The following is a 21,010-nucleotide window of genomic DNA, read 5'->3' as shown; positions in this document are numbered from 1 at the left end:
AAATGAACCACTGGGTGGCAGTGATCACAGTGTGCTGAAGTGGGATTTACTCAAGGAGGTAACTACCATCAGAGGTAAAGGGAAGGGTTTTTGCTTTCGTAAAGGAGACTATGCTGGTCTGAGACAGTATTTAAATTCTATACAGTGGGACCAACTGATGATGTTACCAACAGCAAATTCAAAATGGGAAGCATTCAAGGAACTAATCTTGGAAGCTACCAGGCTTTACATACCAACCAAGAAATATTGTTCAAGGTTCAGGCCTAAATGGTTGTCAGATGAACTAATGAGACATATGGCAGGGAAGAAAAATGCATGGGATACATACAAATTAATGGGTGACGTGGAAGCCTATGATAGATATAAGTTGGTCTGTAACCAAGTCACAAAGGAGATTAGGCAGGCAAAGGCAGATTATGAGAAATCCTTGGCAAAGGATGCAAAGAAAAACAGAAAAGAGTTCTTTACCTATTTAAACTCAAGAAGGAAAGGGATGAATCAGATTGGTCCACTGGATGTTGATGGTTCAACAGTTGAGGATCCAGCTCAGGTGGCTAACAATCTAAACGAGTATTTTGCATCTACATTCACACATGAGGAGTTATTCAGGAAGGGGAATGTCGTAGGTGAAGTAAACATTGGCAGTGAGCTAGATGATTTTCTAATAACTGAGAGGAAAGTGGAGGAGAAATTGTTGAGGATAAACATAAAAAAGGCACCCGGGGTGGATGGGATCTATCCAGTTATATTAAAGGAGGCAGCAAAGGAAGTAAGCAAACCCCTAGCCATAATTATGAGAGCTTCTTTGGACTCAGGGGAGGTACCCATGGACTGGAGATGTGCAAATGTGACCCCAATTCACAAAGGAGGATCAAAGGCTGACACAAGTAATTATAGACCTGTTAGTTTAACTTCGGTTCCAGGAAAATTAATGGAGGCACTGGTTAAAGAAGCACTGCAGGATCATCTGGACAAGAATTCAGTTATAGCTCAGACACAGCATGGGTTTGTTAAGGGCAGGTCTTGTCTGACCAATTTGATTGGATACTATGATGTAGTCACAAAAGAACTGGATGCAGGGAATAACTTTGATATTATATATTTGGATCTTAGAAAGGCTTTTGATACTGTTGCGCATGGAAGACTGCTGCACAAATTGGAGAAGTGTGGCATTCGAGGCAAATTGCTGCTATGGATAAAGGGATGGTTGAGTGGCAGAAGACAGAGAGTGGTAATCAACGGACACTGCTCAACGTGGACTAATGTTATTAGTGGAGTTCCTCAGGGTTCAGTGTTGGGTCCATTGTTGTTTTCTGTATTTATAAATGATATTGATGATGGTGTATCAGGCTTAATGTCCAAGTTTGCAGACGATACAAAGGTTGGCAGGGTTGTTAAGGACACTACTGATACTATGCTGCTGCAACAGGATCTGGAAAGGTTGAGCAGATGGGCTGAGAGGTGGCAAATGAAGTTTAACATTGACAAATGTAAAGTACTACATATGGGAAACAGTAACCCCAGATCAACGTATCAACTCTGTGGTACTACGCTGACAGTGGTAGAGAATGAAAAGGACCTGGGGGTAATTGTGCAGGCAGATATGAAGTTCTCTGAGCAGTGCAGACGAGCTGCAAGAGTAGCTCATGGTGTCTTGTCAATGATATACAGGAATTTTTCTAGCAGGGACAGGGATGTGATTATTCCCTTGTATAAGGCATTGGTCAGGCCACACCTTGAGTACTGTATACAGGTCTGGAGGCCTCATTTCAAGAAGGATGTAGAGCTGCTGGAACGAGTACAGAGAAGGGCAACAAGATTAGTGAATGGAACAAAGGGTTGCTCTTACGAAGAAAGGCTTAAGTTTTGCAAATTACAGAGCCTGGAGACTAGGCATCGCCGAGGTGATCTGATAGAGGTGTACAAGGCTTTGAATGGCTTGAGCATGCTCAATGCCGATGGAATTCTTCCTCTTGCTCAGAATAATCACCTGAGAGGGCATAAATTCAAATTGAGGAAGGACGGATGTCGGATAGATGTGCGGAAATTCGCCTTTAGCCAGCGGGTAGTTGGTTTGTGGAATAGACTTCCATCGCTTGTTGTTGAAGTTGATAGCCTAAACAAATTTAAGGCTCAGCTGGACAGGTATTTCGAACGAATTGAGGGGTGAAATGGGAGTAGTGGTTGTTTTTTTCTTTCTTTTTTTTTGGCTGATGCTGAATAAGCTTGCTTTCTTGCATCATATGCCTCTACTAATGCTAATGCTAATGCTAAATCTGAACATCTAAGCATCTAAACTTAGGATACTTTTGAAAATGAAATGCACAAGGCAAAATTCTTACGTGTTTTGGTAATTAACTATATAGTATCGGTGTAAATACACCATAGTTAACCCATAAATTTAAACTACGTATGTAGTGTAGAAGGCATCGTTTTAATTTTATCTCATATTGTGGTTGCCTTCACAACGAGATAGCGGTATTGCACTACTTCAAATAAATAACGCTTCTCTAGTAGAGAAGATTGCTGTTATTTATTTTCAGAGGATACCACCACCCAGATGATCGTTTTGAAGCTATTGGGCTTCATCATCAGTGGGCGGGCAGGTACCCTGGTAATACAACATGCCACTTTGCAACCGTGATGGTATGTTGTATTACCAGGGTACCTGCCCGCCCACTGATGATGAAGCCCAATAGCTTCAAAACGATCATCTGGGTGGTGGTATCCTCTGAAAATAAATAACAGCAATCTTCTCTACTAGAGAAGCGTTATTTATTTGAAGTAGTGCAATATCGCTATCTCGTTGGGAAGGCAACCACAATATGAGATAAAATTAAAACGATGCCTTCTACACTACATATGTAGTTCAAATTTATGGGTTAACTATGGTGTATTTACACCGATACTATATACTTAGGATACCGCACAGTTTCAATATGACTTGTCACAATTTCTATTGCATGGATCTCTGCAGTATAAATGTTGCCAATCACTCTAAATCCTTTGGTATGAAAGGGGGGGGGGGTCATCTTTCCAATGGATTTCTTGATGTTAGAATGCATAATAAGAAACCTTGGTATAGGCTCTGATGCTACTTTTGTTTGGGCTCTCTTTGTGGAGGTGGTGTCACAATTTTCTGATAGAGACTTTATTAAGGACCCAGAAGAATTTCACAATTGGGATTCATAAGTATTTCATTTTGCGTTAGCATTATAGGCCCCAAGCCATCGTGGAGCCCAAAGGGATGTCCCTATCCATCAAGCAATAAATGTGGTCAAATGTGCCAGGCCACCCAGACACCATATCCATACTTCAACAGATTAAGTCCTGTTTCTTGAACCATAAGGGACAGAGCATGGTTAACCGTTGCAGGAAAGGCTACTAGATAACTGATCCCTGGATGGTACATTGAAGCTGAGCCCCCTCAACCTGAATCCCCCCCCTACCAAATTTCAACAGATCATAGCATATGGTAATCATACTGAATTCCTCTAGAGTTAGCCTACAACTTAAGCTAGGAATTGTGAATGTTGGAATCCAGCAATGCTAATCTGAAAGACCAGCAGCACTGATGGGATGTCCCTTACCAGACACAAGTACCTATGTCAGAGAGGTACCTTCCAACTGCAAGCAGAAATACAACTATTTTTTTCAGTATATACCATCTATTACAAAGCAAGCCTTTAAATGGCTCTTAATGATGTATTTATGTATTTTCATATAATTTGAATGTACTAAATTTGAGACTGTAAGGAGTAGGTGTAATTGTATTTAAAACTGACGACAAAAGTTGAAGCAATCATTAAAAATTTAGAAATGTGGACTAATATTTCAAACCACTGTATGAATATATGTGATTTAATTCCAATGCTCAATACTTTATGGAAATGATGCATGAACAACTGACAAAATGAATTTTTAATTATTCAATACATGTAAGTTCTGATGAACAGCTTACATGATTATTTTCTTCTACTTTATTTAAACCAAAACTATATCATTGATGTCAGTAAGCATTTAAAGTTTGACATCATTAGAAGAAACAGTTCCTGTGGAGGAGCATTCTTACAATTAATGCTCAAAATCAATTACAATTAATATACAAATCAGCATTCTGGCTGATTTTTGGTTATGTATAATAACGATTACAGTTCTTGGAACTTTAAAATACAACAATGAAGATTTTAATGCAGTTTCCTAAAAACTTATGTGACAGTGTTTTTAAAGGTTTCTATATGTGAAATCTAAATACAGGAATTGATGAATGCAGATTCAGATTTGAATATTCACTTTCCAACATCAAACTAAATGTATATACACTTGCGCTAGCCAGAAACTAGACTCTCCATTAATATGAACAAGTGTCAATATTCTATCTGAATTTTCCAGATAAATCTAAAACCCTCCTCTCTCTCTCTCTCTCTTCCCAATATTTAAGATTTAAACTCAGAGTTGAAAAATTGTTAATAGTTTACAATTTAAACACTCTCAATTCAAATTTTCAATTTTAAAAAATTTAAATTCAAATTCGATATACTTGCATCTGCTTTGTTTTATTATTATTATTATTTACTTAAAATAAGAATAAACACCCAACTAATGGTTACAAACCACCAATCTAAATATCTGAAACAAACAAGAAGTGGGCTAATTACCCTACTAATCAATGCACTGGATTAACACAGATCACAACACGTACTTTTTGTTTTATTAATGGCACTGAAAATAAGATTAAAGAAGCATACCTTAAAAGAATGGCCTTTGTATATATAAAATGTTAAAATAAAACAAATTCCATGCTCAAATTTATCACAGAACATTTCATATTCAATATATAAAAATTTTTTTTTTATGTAAACTGATCAAACTGTCAAACTTCATCCTGAAAAAGGCCTCTGAGGTTGGGAAAATTCATATTTTAGCATTAAATCAGCTCACACGCCAACCATAAGAATAAGTATTTACTGTGACTAAAATATTTACATATTAAAATAAAATAAAATAAATATTTACAAAAACTGCTATTATATTAAATTAAATTATATACATGTAAAAACATTAAAACTGTGATAAGATCCTTAAGATAAAATACACTAAAATAAACCGGATTAAAAGCGATAAAAAAACAATAAAAGTCTCTGGAGCTTTCAGAAGCATCGGCTTCCTTCCTCAGCAGTAACAAAACTTCCTGCAGCACGTCCATATATAACAGGCTCACGGTACCTATACACGTGGTGCAGTCGGCGCATGGTCTGGAAGCGGAAATAGCTTGGGAACATGTTAAGCAGAACCGTTCATCCGTACTTAGGATGATAGTTTCAAACAGAGGATGCATACGCATACCTCTGTCCCTATTCATAATATTGTGGTCGGATGAACAGATTCGTAGGCTCTCGAGCCATTTACGGTTCCAGAACCCATGCGCTCGATCCACGATAACCGCATCCACTGGGGAAATTTGATGCTGCTTCTCCCAAAAATGTTCGGCCACAGCAGACTTATTGTAATCAGCGGTTTTTATAGCATTTGCATGCTCCCCCAGACGATCCTTGAGCCGTTGTTTTGTCTCGCCCACATAACATTCCCCACAATCCGGGCATTTTATCCTGTATACTACTCCACTACTCAGGTCCTTAGCTATTGGGTCTTATTTCATAGCAAAGGACCTGAGTATTGGAGTAGTATACAGGATAAAATGCCCGGATTGTGGGGAATGTTATGTGGGCGAGACAAAACGACGGCTCAAGGATCATGTGGGGGAGCATGCAAATGCTATAAAAACCGCTGATTACAATAAGCCTGCTGTGGCCGAACATTTTTGGGAGAAGCAGCATCAAATTTCCCCAGAGGATGCAGTTATTGTGGATCGAGCGCATGGGTTCTGGAACCGTAAATGGCTCGAGAGCCTACGAATCTGTTCATCCGACCACAATATTATGAATAGGGACAGAGGTATGCGTATGCATCCTCTGTTTGAAACTATCATCCTAAGTACGGATGAACGGTTCTGCTTAACATGTTCCCGAGCTATTAACACTTCCAGTTCAGACCATGCGCCAACTGCACCACGTGTATAGGTACAGTGAGCCTGTTATATATGGACATGCTGCAGGAAGTTTTGTTACTGCTGAGGAAGGAAGCCGATGCTTCCGAAAGCTCCAGAGACTTTTATTGTTTTTATCGCTTTTAATCCGGTTTATTTTAGTGTATTTTATCTTAAGGATCTTATCACAGTTTTAATGTTTTTACATGTATATAATTTAATTTAATATAATAGCAGTTTTTGTAAATATTTATTTTATTTTATTTTAATATATAAATATTTTAGTTACAGTAAATACTTATTCTTATGGTTGGTGTGTGAGCTGATTTAATGCTAAAATATGTCAAACTTCAAACAGTGAGTTTGAAGTTTGACAGTAAATGGACGTTGGCTGCACGTGTTCAGACTGTTTTGACAGAGAGAGAGAGAGAGAGAGCAGGAATTATAAAAGCCAATTCAGAAGAACAGTGCCCATGGAAGTATCTGTAGAAGAGGCATGCAGCAGAAACAGTACATCTATGAGACAGCAAGTGGAGAGACTCTGTTAGAGATGAATCATTAATTAACCTAACTGCCCTCTTCTGAATGGAATCAAGGAGCCTGAGAGAGGTTTTGGGGGCACCACCCCAGATGTGAGAACAATATTCCATGGTAGGGAAGAATTGCGATTTATACAGAGTGAGCAGCTGTTTGGAAGAAGAGTAACACTGAGAGCAAAAGAGAAAACCAAGTTTTTTAGATGCAGATGAAGCAATATTTGTAATGTGCTTGTGCCAAGAGAGATTAGAAGTCAGGGTAATCCCCAAAAGAGATATATCATTTTGATTAGAAATCAACTAAAATCTTTGCCCCACTGGAGAATTACCTGAAGATCAGCATTTAAGGAATTGGTCGCAGACTTTCGAGAAGTTGAAGCTGATTGAGCAGGGCAAGGTTTCTCAAAATGTAAAGTGGAATGCAATGTGCTATCATCGGCAAAACTATGGATAGGATTTCCAGTCAATGGAAGAAGGTCATTAATATACAGGAGGAAAAGAGTGGGAGGAAAGAACTGAACCTTGGGAGACACCGGCATTAGTGGAGAAGTTAGAAAACAGAGAGCCATCTACCATCACCCTCAGTGAGCGATCAGAGAGAAAACTGGATAACCAATTACAAAAAACAGTTGGAAAACCATAAGATGGAAGCTTGTTTAGAAGACCTTCATGCCAAACACGATCGAAAGCCTTTGAGATGTCAAGAGCAACTATTTGTGTTTCACCGAACCTTTCCATTGAATTAGTCCATAAATGGGTAACATAAGCCAGAATATCACCAGTGGATTGACACTGACAGAATCCATACTGGCGATCATTGATCAGACGGAAGGTTTCTAGGTAGTTTAAGAGTTGGCGGTTAATTGATTTCTGCATTACTTTAGAAAGAGTAGAAGTAATTGCAATGGGATGATAACTGGATGGGAGGGATTTGTCACCCATTTTAGGAACTGGCTGGATATGAGCAAATTTCCAAGCAGAAGGAAAAACACCTTTGGAATAAGTAAGTAAAAAACAGGCGGCAAAGAATAACAGTAAGTTCAGGAGCACAGGTTTTGAGAACAAGTGGAGAAATACCATCGGGACCTGGAGCTTTCTTAGAATCAAGATTTGTCAAAATCCTTCTGACATCCTTTTGACGGAAGACCACAGGAGGCATTGAATGGAGCGTGTTGGGAATGGTGGGAGGTGTTTTATCAAGATCATTAATACATGAGTTGGAAGAAAAATGGGATGCTAGCAGGTCTGCTTTATCCTTGACTGAAGTGACAACAGAACCATCTGGTTTGGACAGAGGTGGTAGCAAAGATGGGCAAAAGTTGTGGCCAATAGCTTTGGTAAGAGACCAGAATGCTCAGCTACCATTAGGGCAAGAAGCAAGTTTTCTACTCTTAGCCTGTTCAAACTCTAGTTTAGACTGACTGATAAATGCTTTACAATTGTTGCGAGCTTTGGTGTAGGCAGAAAATGAAACTGAAGAATTAGAAACAAGCCAATTACGATATGCAACGTTCTTCTCTTGAACAGCCTTAGCACATTTATTGGAAAACCAAGGTTTAGATAAAGGACGAGATTTTTAATTGGAGTGTGGGTTAAGGATTCCATTCTGCAAGAATAATTTCACTGACACGATCTGAGCAAACATTGACATCAGAAGTTTTGAAACAGTAATCCGAACAAGGAAAAGAAGAAAAGAAATCTCGCAGGTCATCCCATTTTGCATTATTGTAATGCCAAACAACACGAGGTTGCAAATAGCCATGAGATAAAGGCTAAAGGATTTTAAGCCAGAGAAGATCGAAGAGAGGAGATTCCAAATTTCAAGTCTCTGACAGAGAATATCAGAACGGACATATGCACAAGTACCACCTTTGAGGCGAAAGGAATCATACAACGAATAATTTGGGCATCTGAGATGAGCAGTAGTTGAATCAACCGATAACTGAGATTCTGTCAGAAAAAGTACATGGGTTTGGCAGACTGCAAGTGGAAATGGACATTGTTGAGATTAGAATTGAGACCACGTGTATTTGTGAAATGAACTAGGAAGTGTTTGGGAGGTTTAGATCTTTTAGCAGATAAGCTTGCTCTATTAGTTTGACAATTCATGGTGTATTCAATAGTAAGAAAAAGAAAAAGTGGGTGGGACATGCCGTATGAAGTAATGAAATTTTTGGATAAGGCGTCCACATGATAAGAATATACCCAGATCCTCAACATAATGTGGCCTTGACAAGGGCCCCCCCCCCCCCCTGCATACACACTACTCGGACTCCTTCCAGTTACTATCTGGCAGAGTAGAGGTAGGAAGATTATACACCAGCTGATCCAGAAGCCTCCTAGAGAGTTGCCAATAGGTTCAGTCTGGTGTACTAACTAGCGGCTGGCCTGCGAACACCGTTTTAGAGCTGTACTCTTGAAATGTAAGGAATATTGGATCTCACCACGATGTTCGTCATAACCTCAAAAGTCATCAATCATACTGCATGATGGAAGAGATGGGGAAGGGTTGACCGGAACTTAGCTCTAGAGACTAAACATGGGTTCCACCACTTCAAGCCTCCAATAAGCAAAGTGGTGGTATTGCACCAGTTGATGAGAGTCATCTACCACCTAGTACTGCCTGGTAACATAGAGGGGCGGCATTCCTCCATGTGGTGTAGGCGCCACTCCTCAACCCCTTCTTACGTTGGTTCACACCTGTGTGGTCACCCACAGTGTGCTTGTGCATGGAGGTTATACCCAGGATTACTAACAGTCCCACCATCGTGAAGGTGCAAGCAGAGGATTTGGCTGCCACAGACCATCTGGACTTCGCCGAAATTGGGATCCACTCGACTTGAATGTCACCCGAATATCAGTTCCATCAGCGTTTTAGACTTCCAGGTAGCAAGTACAGCTTGTCTGGCATATCTGAGAATGTCTGTGACAACCTCAAGGACCAAATTTGCTGTAGGGAAATTCAAAAAATAAACAGTTTTATGTTTACATTCCCAAATGTAATGATATTTTGTTTTACAATAGGAAATTCACAACGACACAAACATTTCTGGGGCGATGCAAATTATTTGATTACTTTAGTTACTTTATTGTGTCTGAAGAAGTTGGTGGAGCTGTTCTGTTGTTGGATCATTCATTTCCTGTAATGCTGAATGATGCCCCGGAATCTAACAAAAAAGTAATTGTTCTATTAGTCTTTTGGAATTTATTAGTTTGGTCCTTATTTGTCTTAAAATAGGATTAACTGAAGATTTGTTTGTTCTGTAATGCAGATACACTACTACTGAAGGAATCGGTAGGTTGTGAGCTGTTGTTTGAAGAAATTTATGATACTATCCAAAGCTAGCTTAATTGCATACATCTCTACATTGAATATTGCTACATTCAACTGGAGGTGCTACTGAGAGTGTGGAGGTGGGAAGTATGACTGCTGCACCCACAGTCGATTCTGTTTTTTGAGCCATCTAAATAAATTTGGTAAGACTGGAAATAGGGGTAGGATATTTTCAAAATAAATTCTATGCTTTATTCCTTTTTTTTTTTTTTTTTTTTTTAGTATGACAAGCACCATTCCACCAGATAGCCCAACTTGCTAAGGAGTGTTTTCCCAATGAAGGAAACAGTCAAGGGGGATGTACCTTGAAGGATCAAGCATTTCACAACCTCCTGGAATATGAAAATGTATATTCCAATCTTGTATCAGTTCCTGTAATCTGATTCCAACAGGTTTATTTTCATTAAGCTTGCTTCTGTCATGATTTGTGAGCAACACAAAATGGAGAGATTATCATCATAAAAATATATTTAAAAGGTTCCTGGAATATCCTGAGTCGTGGTTTATTCTGGTGGCATATGTGGTACTGAACACAGATCCCTGTTGGACTTCTTCCTGGATAAACTATTGGTACCAAAATAGAGCATTTTGGTACCAAACTTGGAAAGATTTGGACTGTAAAAAAAAAAATTAGGAGTGGTTAGTTACCCACAGCCTTAAGAAGGTCGTTAAGAATTCTTTAGTGCCGTGTGGTGTCAAATGTTTTTCAATAACCACATTAACCACAACAAGATGTTCCTTTTGTATATATAAAAGCATTTCTTATGTTTGACTCAGCTTTAGCCTAAGGTCAAGAATGAATCTATTTTTCCAAAATTTGTGCTGATTACAATTCATCTACCCCTGGGAATTAAGGTACCAAGTGAGCCATTCCCATATCAATTTTCCAGAATCTTACCTAAACAACTTATAAGAGATTGGTCAGTAATTCTGTAAATGTTGTAGTTATTTTCCTGGTTTAGGGATTGCTAGAATGCCTGAGCGATGTCAAGAGACAGATAAGAGTTTTCAGTAAATAATCAGTTGAAAAAATATTAGTACAGAATGCAATGCAATATCACTTAAATGCCGGAGCATTAGGTAAGGTATTCCATCTTGATCAACAGTGCTGTTGGTTGATCTTTTGAATACTTGCTGTAGTTCAGATATTGTGAATTGTTGGTGAGGAAAGGAATGGAATGATAGTTTTAAAATTTATTTCAAATTTTTTTTGCTACTGCTTTAGCCTGTTGGAAGTAAGTACTATAAGATGACATTGCACATATTTTGGAGAATGCTGCTACAATTCTCTTCAAGAGAGGCTATCCCCTGCCCACTACAAATTAGTATTGGAAAAGCAGTCAGTAGAAATTTACCACTCAGATGCCTAATCTTCCTCCAGGTTAAATTGATATCTGTCTTTTGTAAAAGTAGAGCAGATTGGATTGAAGTTTCTTTTTTAGCATTCCTTCTTAGAGCTTTTGCTTTGAGCTTTTTATACTGAATGAGATCAATAGGGGTAGGATATTTTCAAAATAAATTCTATGCTTTATTCTTTTTTTTTTTTTTTTTTTTTTTTTTTAGTATGACAAGCACCATTCCACCAGTTATTGTCATGCTTGTCTTTTCCAACAGTTGACTGTGGTATAGAGGCTTGTGCCACAGCAAGTATGTTTAATAATATACTCAGTAACATTATTAATGCTGGTGTTGAATAATTTCATCAAAAGAAATGCATGAATTGTATTTAATCCAGTTTGCCTTGAATAAAATTTCGATTTTATTCAAGTTACTGGTTGTAATATGGCAGTTGTTTGTATTTTATAGATGATTAGTTAATGGTCGCTGTTAAGAGGATTTTCTAATACTGACAACTCAATGCTTGGAATTAGGGTAGGGATGCAGATTGACAAGTCGATTGCTGAAGTTAATCCTATAGAGAAGTGAATATAAGGGGAGGAACCCACTTATATTCACTTCTCTATAGAATCTAGAGTAAGATTGTATTTATCTAAAGTGATTCTATCATCTGTCCTCATTTATCCATTTGAAGAAATCCCCATAATGGATGGTGCCTAGTGAAATCTCCTAATAAACAGAAAGTAGTTGCTAGTCACATAACAAGATCTTTGAGCTCTATTAGGTTATATGAGCAGTCTGGTAACAGATATATTGAAACTAAAGTCAGCATGATTCCGGTTGCAATGCAAACAGCAACAGCTTCTAAAGAAGTCTGTAGAGCAGTGGTTCCCAAATTGGGTGATACCCCAAAGGGTTGGCTGGACAAATTTAAAGAGCGCCATGGCTTATTCAAAATGTTATCTCTGATGAAAGTGGAATTGCAATCGAAGAAACCGTACCCATCGGAAAGAAACAGTTTTGAAAAAATAGAGGACTACGAATCCAAAGACATAGTCAAAGTTGATGAAACATGTCTATTTTTTAAATTTTTGCCAAACAAGCCACTGATTTTTAAAGGTTATAAATATTTAGGTGGTAAAAATAGTAAGGAGAGAATTACACTCTTGGTTGGTGCAAATATGTCTGGTAATAAAAAGCTGAAGCTTTTGGTAACAGGCAAAAGTTATTTTGTTATTTGGTTTTTTTTTTTTTAGGAGCATTAGCAACTAAGGCCATATTGCTCCGGGATATGCGGTGGTCATTCCCTGACCTTTCCGCATCCTCCATATTTGGTGGTGACGGGCTCGAACCCCGGTCTAATCAAGAAGCGTGTGCTAACGCACCGCTGCTCCTTCCCACCTGGCTACGGAGGCGCCTCAGGCAAAAGTAAACAACCCCAATGTTTCAAAGGTGTAAAGACGTTAGAGTTGGACTACAACTACAACAAAAAATCTTGAATGACAAGTGAAATTTTTAAGCCGTAGATTTTAAATTTTGATAGAAAGATGAAGAAAGAAAGCAGAAAAATCGTGTTGATTGTTGCAATAGCCCTGCCCACCTTTACTCAGTAATTTCGAAATTACAAGTGTGAAGCTTGTTTTCTTCCCTGTGAATACATCATGTAAACTGCAGCCAATGGGGCAAGGATTTGAAAATGCACTACCGAAGGCACATCTGAAAAAAATTATACTGAGAATAGAAACCAACCAACCTATAGATTTGTGGATGCGCATATCAGAGTTGGTGAAAGTGTGGAGTCAAGATGTGATGGAAACAATGATTAAGAATTGTTTTGCAAAAGCAGGTTTATCTAAAACACTAATTAACAGCGATGAGAGGGATGAACTACTAAAAGACATTGAGCAATCTTGGGAAGAGTTCCAAGGGAGGTTTGATCAGTGGAGAAATTGTTCTTGACCAATTTTTAGGAGGTGATAATGATGTCATAGTAGTTGAATATTCGAGTGACTCCAACATCTTGGAGGGCATTTAAAGAACTAGTGACAATATCAATGATGAATTGGATGAAAATGAGGGCAATATTAAATATTTCAAACAAGAAATGTTGGCAGCATTTGAAACTTTGTGTTGAGGCCTTCAGTGGAAAGAAAATGCAACAGAAAATATATTTGAGTGTTTAAACAAATGAAAAGATTTTTATGAATGATGTACAGTAGAATGCAGTACAACAAAAAATAACCAAATATTTTACGACATAATTCTTAAAAGTGTACTAATCAATTGTACGCATCATGTAAGTAGCCATTTCTTAATATGTATGTATATTAATAAATTAATTGCTTTAAAATGTTAGAAAATTAATTCATTCCCACTTATTTCTGATTTATTTCCCATCTCTTATTATATTTCAGAATTTACAGTGTTTTTCATTGTTGAAAAGGTCATATTTGTTTATAACGAAATTTCTGTTTAATGAATTTTTTCAAGAGATTGATCGATTTTGTTATACAGAGGTCTGACTGTACTTGATGTTGATTGTACTGTTATCTTTATATATATAAATATTCAGATAAGCAAATGTCAGAGAAATTGTACTATGGTGCTTTCAAGTACCAAGCCAGACAGATAACATGTGGCCATATCCTTCAAAAAGTTAGGCTCATTAAATACTAACAGATCATCAATAAAATGATAAAGAATAAGACTGCTATTTAATTTCCTTTCAAAATAGCATAAATAAAGATTTGCAACTATACTGGAGCTGCCAGCCACTACAGCAATGCCACAATATTGCTTGTACAAATTAGAACCATTAATTACACAGCAATTAAGTAAACAAGTTCAAATTCTCCCAATAAATTTGGCCACATTTTAATACATGCTGGAATTCTTCATAATAATCAATTAAAACATTTCTAAGGCTAACATGGAGAATATTTCTAAAATGGTTTTTAATATCAAAAATGCTGATGTGTTCTATGGTATATTTATCATCATTAACCATGTTTAAATACAGGGACATTATTAAAAATAATTCTGGTAAAGCTTAAATTATCAACAATAGTTTTAAGTAAAACTCCAATTTCTTGTGTGGTATTTTTGCATAACTGTTTTTACAAAAATTAATGAACCTAAAACCTACAGGTGATTTATGAAACTTGGGAATCCAATATACATAAGAGAATTTAGTATTAATTTTTTGTGTAGTGCTAGTATTTTTTTAGTAGTGGTGGCAGGGGTAATAGATACCCATTTATAGGTTGGACTGCCATCTAGTTCATTTAACAAGTTACACCAAAAAAAATTAACAAGGTACACGTGCAAAGTTTTTTTACTGTAATGCTCTAATTATTAAAAATTATATCAGTAGTGGTAATAATAAATTTATCTTGTAAATTACTTAGTTGCTGTCAATTTCAAGTAAATAGCTTAGCTGGTTGTTGCATGTTATATAATCCATAGAAATGCTTTGTAGTAGCATCAGAAGTGAGAGCTATCCACATATTGAAAGTGTCAAAGTTGATACTATATTTACTAGCCATTTTTAGGCAGAATTGTAAGAAGTCCACGTTCTGGTGCTCCACCTATTAGGGAATGCATAGTGGCTCTCCACAGTTTACTAAAGGTTGAGAACACTCCTCTATAAAAAAAAACTTATCAAAAAAAAACTCTTCAAAACCATTTTTAACTTGTATATTATCTTCAGAAATGAGGTACAGATAACTGTTATTAAAGAAACACTTCTGCATGAGAATGATGAAATTATTATAATAATAGACTAATAATGTTCACAAATCAATCAAAATATAAAAAATTTATTTATTTAAACAAGTGTTTCTCAATCTCTAATAACACAATTCAACTATAAATACAGGATTTATATATAGATGTTACTCAAAATAACCAAATTTCAAATATTGTTAATTAAAAGAGTCTGAGTTGAAGATATTACATATATCTGATTCTCAAGTATTGCAAGGTTATAAGCAATTAAAGTTATACAAATGATTATTGCTGAAAACTGGGTCAATGAAGAGGAAATCACATTGATTTGTAAAACATTTTGCTTTTTTTCAAAATAAAAAAGCATAAAAAACAAAATACACATTTTTAAATTTAAGATTTTCAGTAAAAATAAATAATAATATTTAATAAGTATTTCAATTCATCAGGAAAAGGTCAGGCATTAGTATGTTGCAATTAGAATTTTAAAACATCAAAATATTTTCAGAAATAAGTGGGCCTATTAGGGTCCACCACCACAGCCTGAATTCTTGATGCAATCAAATAAGTCTGTCACCCCAAGTCCTACCATTAACTTCATAAGAAAATTAAAAACATATTCTAAAAATGTAACTCACATAAGCTTGTCTCCTAAATGAAGATAAGCCATCTTAACTGGATGAGCTGCATCTTGAACAGAAAGGTCTTGCGGCCTAATTCCTTCATGCAAAACTCTTCCACAGCATAAAAGAGCATGGTGAATATTTTGAAAGACAGGGATACCTTGCCTTTCTACAAGATCTTGCAAATATCTCTGACCTTGCTGAAGATCTTTAAATTCTCTATAAAATAGAACACAAGAATCAGCAATCTTAAAATTGGAAAACAATATTCACATTATTAGCTCATTATAATGTGAATATTGCATTATCTCTGTGTCATAATAGCATAATAGACAATTCCTCGATTGTGATGTTGCTGCTTGGCTTGTTAATAGCTGCATGGTCACAGAGTCGAGCTGTGGCTCCCACACCACATGGAGAAATGCTGCCCCTCTGTGTTACCAGGCAATACTAGGTGTTAGATGAATCTCATCAACCAATGCAATACTTCCACTTTACTTAGTGGAGACTTGAAGGACTGGAACCCATGTTTAGTCTCCAGAGCAAAGCTCCGGCAACTGTTCCATCATGCAGTATGATGTCCATCATAACCTCAAAAGAGATTATGATGGACATCATGGCAAAGTACAATCTTCCTTACATTTTGAGATTAGAGCTCTAAAATGGTGTTCACAGGCCAGCTGCTAGATAGTCCACTGGATCGAACCTATTGGTAACTCTCTAGGAGGCTTCTGGATCAGCTAATCTAAGAAGTCCAAGTATGAATCCAAGAAATGGATCTTTAGGAACATAATACCTCCAATAACTTCATAATTTCTGCCTTGAAATTTCCCAAAAAATTTCAATAACTTTTTTAAGTGCATTCCATGCAATTTGCTCATTTATAACCAAGTTTTAGGCCTATTAAAAGAGCAATCACTTTAAGGTCTACAGATGTACCAAGAAAACCATTCATATTTGATGCTTATCATGAGAAGTTTCATGTTACCAAAAGTTTCTTTCATTTGTGCAGCACATGCCAAGGGTACTGATGGTAATGTATTTCTGTTATGGAGAAACACTGGTTTCAAACTCACTTTTGAGGAATTGACAAATAACTGCCATTCAGCTGGATTGTGCAGGTGTCCTAGAGTTCCCATTAGAGAATTTACATCACTGCAATAAACCAAATCTTATTGAGAAAATAAATGTATAAATGTTTGCTGATATTTGCAAAAATTGCATATTTTGATGTCCTTTTGCAGGAGATTTCAACCTTTCAGCCTAGAAGCTAAAAGTTCAGATCACGAACAAGATCATTTAGTTCCTTTTGAGATATTAAGTGTGGTTCCGAAGACGAACATGTCACTTCATAAGTGGGGTCCCTAACTTACTGGTTGTCTCCAGTCATTCTGAGTCTCACTATCAAACTCAAAATCATCTGGTTCTTCTTCATCCAAGTTGTAAGTTTCCAGTGATTTTGGTATTGCTAGTTTTTCACTGTGTAAAACAGTTCTTATACTGATAGTATATTTAGATATTTTGTGGTATGTTTAGATTTATAGGTAATCCCTGAAATGTTTGTTGAACAAAAATAACAATCAGTACAATGATATTTTGGTTACTTCCAAATCATATGAACTGCAAATTGCATATGATGGTGCGATCCATTTAACCAGGCTGTAAATAATTTAACATAACTTATACAGCAGAAATGAGGGGCATAAGACTTATCTTGATCACCGACTTTACATCTGAAATAAAGCTTGTACGCATTTTATTACTGTGATTTTAAAGTTAGCTCACCATATATGTAACAAAAATTGTAAGGATGATGATACATTTACGAGGCATCTTAGGTTGTAAATGCACAGAAACATTTAAAAATATGCAACACTTAAAGAAAAAAGATCACAGACAATAATGACCTTAACTAAGTGATGTTTAGCACACAACTGAAAGAACAGTCTACTCTGCAGAAGCAAGCAATGTTACATCAGGTGTGAACTTGTTTGAAGAGCCATCTGTTACGAGTATAGAATTTCATGGAAGTTACAAACATATTTGAACATGCCTTGGCCTGTCAGACCACACAGCACACAAAACAAACCTTTCCACACATTCATTAATTTTGTAAAAACCACACTCTTACTATTTCATTATTCTATTATTTATATCAAAACTTCTTGTGTCACATAAAAATTTTGCATGATAGAGAAATTCTGTTTGCATTTTTGAATTTAGAAATAAAAAATACACAAGAATTCGCTAGAAATATTCATGTGACAAAATGTGTGTTGACCAGTGTTATTAGCAATTTATTATGCAACTTGTACAAAGCTAGATGTCCTTATTTCTAAATTGTTGTAGCTTTAAACTTTATTTGTGTCATCTATTGGTAGGATGTTTTTCTTATAGAAAAATAAAATTATTCAGCACAAAATATCTCAACCACATTTCAAGATATTAACAAGCCAAGCAGCAACATCACAATCAAGGAATTGTCTATTATGACACAGAGATAATGCAGTAGTAGCAAAGGACAACATGAACAGAAATGAAAGTTGATACACAGCCCACACACTACATTTATTCATCTAAGGATGGCATATGCTCACAAAATGATTTTGCACAAAGTACATTATAATTACAGTAAAGTCTGATTGTATGATCCACAATCATGGTCAACCATATATTTTTTCTTTTTGGAACATTTTGTGTATATAATTTATTGATTTAGTTGCATTTTTTCATATGCAGGGATCTGCGCATTGTTTTGGTTCACTAATTTGGTTCACCAACTAATTATCCACTCAAATATGAGCTGACTTTTCTTTGCTCATATAAGAGCGTACTTCTCTAGGTTCACATAAAAGCTTAACTCTTATCTATATTAGCTCATTACATATATACATATATATTACTTATCTCTTAGCTACATGCATATATATCCTTATATACATACACTTTTCTTTTCTTTTTTTTTTTGCTATGGTGTTTAATAGTTTGGATGCCAACAAAGTTTTTAACTGAGGTTTAAAATAAAATAGAAGTCCAACTAAACTAAATCTTTATTCTAATTTCTAAGTTATACACATTAAAAGTAACGTAGAGCCAAAACAATTGAAAAATTATCACTTGAATTTAAATGCAGAATAAAAATTGCTCTTACATTTCTGTAATACTTTCTCCCATTACCACCGATCCCGGTTGTTCAAATTCATGGATTACCAGTATCAGCTTTCTCTGTGTTCCTTATAAAAAAAAAAAAAAAAAAAAAATCAGTTTATAATGCATGAATTCACACTAACTGTAAATTTCACAAGAAAATTTATGTAATTATTTTGTGCAAAATTATAGTTAAATTAATACCATAGTTTACCATATGATACGCCAGAGGAACCACACGAGTGTGCACGTGCGAGTGTGTACAGAGAGAGAGATAGAGAGAGAGCAGCCACATTATTAGGTACGCCATAATGTTGCACAAAAATGAGCTGATATGTCACATGATTGTGATAAACACGTTCAGCCTACATCCAGACAGAAGGAAACATCCCCAGTCAGTGATAAAGCATAGTTGACACAAGATAACTCACAATAGTAATAGAGGCATGTGACAAGAAAGCAAGCATATAAGCTTATGTAGCATCAGCCAAAAAAAAACAATTTCACACAACCATTCCCTCTAAAAGTTTGTCCAGTTCCTTCTTTAATTTATTTAAGCTATCAACTTCCACAATGACAGATGGAAGTTTGTTCCAGCAATTAGCCACCCGCTGATGAGTAAAGGCAAATTTGCGCACATCTATTCTACAACTCTTTCCTCAATTTGAATTTATGCCCCCTCAGGTTCGTAATCTGAGCAAGCAGAAGAATCCTATCAGAATTCAGCGTGATCAACCCATTCAAGGCCTTATACACCTTAATCAGATCACCTTGCAGGTGCCTAGTCTCCAGCCGCTACAATTTGCAGAAATTAAGCCTTTCTTGGTAAGAGGAACCCTTTGTTCTCCTCAACAATCTTGTTACCCTTCTCTGTACACGCTCAAGAAACTCTATATCCTTCCTAAAATGAGGCCTCTAGACCTGTATGAAGTACTCAAGGAGTGGCCTGACCAATGCCTTATACAAAGGGATAATCACCTCCTTTTCCCTGCTTGTAAAATTTCTGTATATCATCGACAATACCCCATGACCTGCTCTGTCAGCCTCTCTGCATTGCTCAGAAAACTTCATATCTGACTGCACAATTACTCACAAGTCTTTTTCATTTTCTACCACTCTAAGTGTAGTACCGCACAGTTGGTACTTTCCTCTGGGATTACTTCTACCCATATGTAGTACTTTGCATTTGTCAATTTTAAACTACAGTTGCCACTTCTCAGCCCAATATTCAAGCATGAAATGCTCATAGGTAGTAGTAGTAGTAGTAGTGGCATGTGATGCAAGAAAGCAAATGTATGAGCTTATGCAGCATCAGCCAAAAAAAAAAAAATCACACCATTCCCTCCAAATGCCTGTCCAGTTCCTCCTTAAATTTATTCAACCTATCAACTTCCACAACGACAGATGGAAGTTTGTTCCAGCAATTAACCACCCGCTGGCTAAAGGCAAATTTCCGCACATCTATTCTACATCTGTCTTTTCTTAATTTGAATTTATGCCCCCTTAGGTTCGTAATCTGAACAAGTGGAAGGATCCCATCAACCCATTCAAGGCCTTATATACCTCAATCAGATCACTGCGCAGGTGCCTAGTCTGCAATTTGCAGAACTTAAGCCTCTCTTGGTAAGAGGATCCCTTCATTCCCCTCACCAATATTGTTGCCCTTCTCTGTACACGCTCAAGTAAATCTACATCCTTCCTAAAATGAGGCCTCCAGACCTGTACGCAGTACTCAAGGTGTGGCCTGACCATTGCCTTATACAGAGGGATAATCACCTCCTTTTCCCTGCTAGCAAAATTCCTATATATCATTGACAAAACCCCATGACCTACCCTGGCAGCCTGTCGACATTGCTCAGAGAACTTCATATCTGACTGCACAATTACTCCTAGGTCTTTCATTTTCTACCACCTTAAGTGTAGTACCACACAGTTGGTATGTTTCTCTGGGGTTACTTCTACCCATATGCAGTACTTTGCATTTGTCAAGGTTAAACTTCAGTTCCCACTTCTTAGCCCATCTGCCCAAATTATCTAGATCCTGTTGCAGTAGCACACTGCCATTACTCTCATTAACAACCCAGCCAACCTTTGTATCATCTGCAAACTTCGACATTAAGCCTGATATACCTTCATCAATATCATTGATAAATATACAAAACAACAGTGGACCTAACACAGAACCCTGTGGGACTCCACTAATAACATTAGTCCAAGAAGAGCAGCACCCATTGATTACCACCCTCTGTCTTCTCCCACT

General features: G+C 36.7%; 1 protein-coding gene across 5 annotated transcripts in view; it reads right to left on the bottom strand.

Moving 5' to 3' along the window:
• Positions 1 to 21,010, bottom strand: part of LOC150087350 (uncharacterized) — a 592,205-nt gene that overhangs the window by 149,708 nt on the left and 421,487 nt on the right. For 4 of the 5 annotated variants that reach the window (XM_090372014.1, XM_090372010.1, XM_090372015.1 and 1 more), the window contains 2 exons: positions 18,755 to 18,836; positions 15,619 to 15,822 (listed from right to left, as the gene is read on the bottom strand). In XM_090372014.1, coding sequence (XP_090228140.1) covers positions 15,619 to 15,822; positions 18,755 to 18,836 — 286 coding nt within the window. The remainder of the gene's footprint in view (positions 1 to 15,618; positions 15,823 to 18,754; positions 18,837 to 21,010) is intronic. The other variant, XM_090372013.1, reaches the window with a different exon arrangement.

The sequence above is a fragment of the Mastigoproctus giganteus genome, chromosome 4 (assembly GCF_048544385.1).
Source record: "Mastigoproctus giganteus isolate SK-2022 chromosome 4, ASM4854438v1, whole genome shotgun sequence".
NCBI lineage: Eukaryota > Metazoa > Arthropoda > Arachnida > Uropygi > Thelyphonidae > Mastigoproctus > Mastigoproctus giganteus.
The sequence above is the reverse complement of the archived record's forward strand: the minus strand, read 5'-3'. Positions and strand labels throughout refer to the sequence as shown.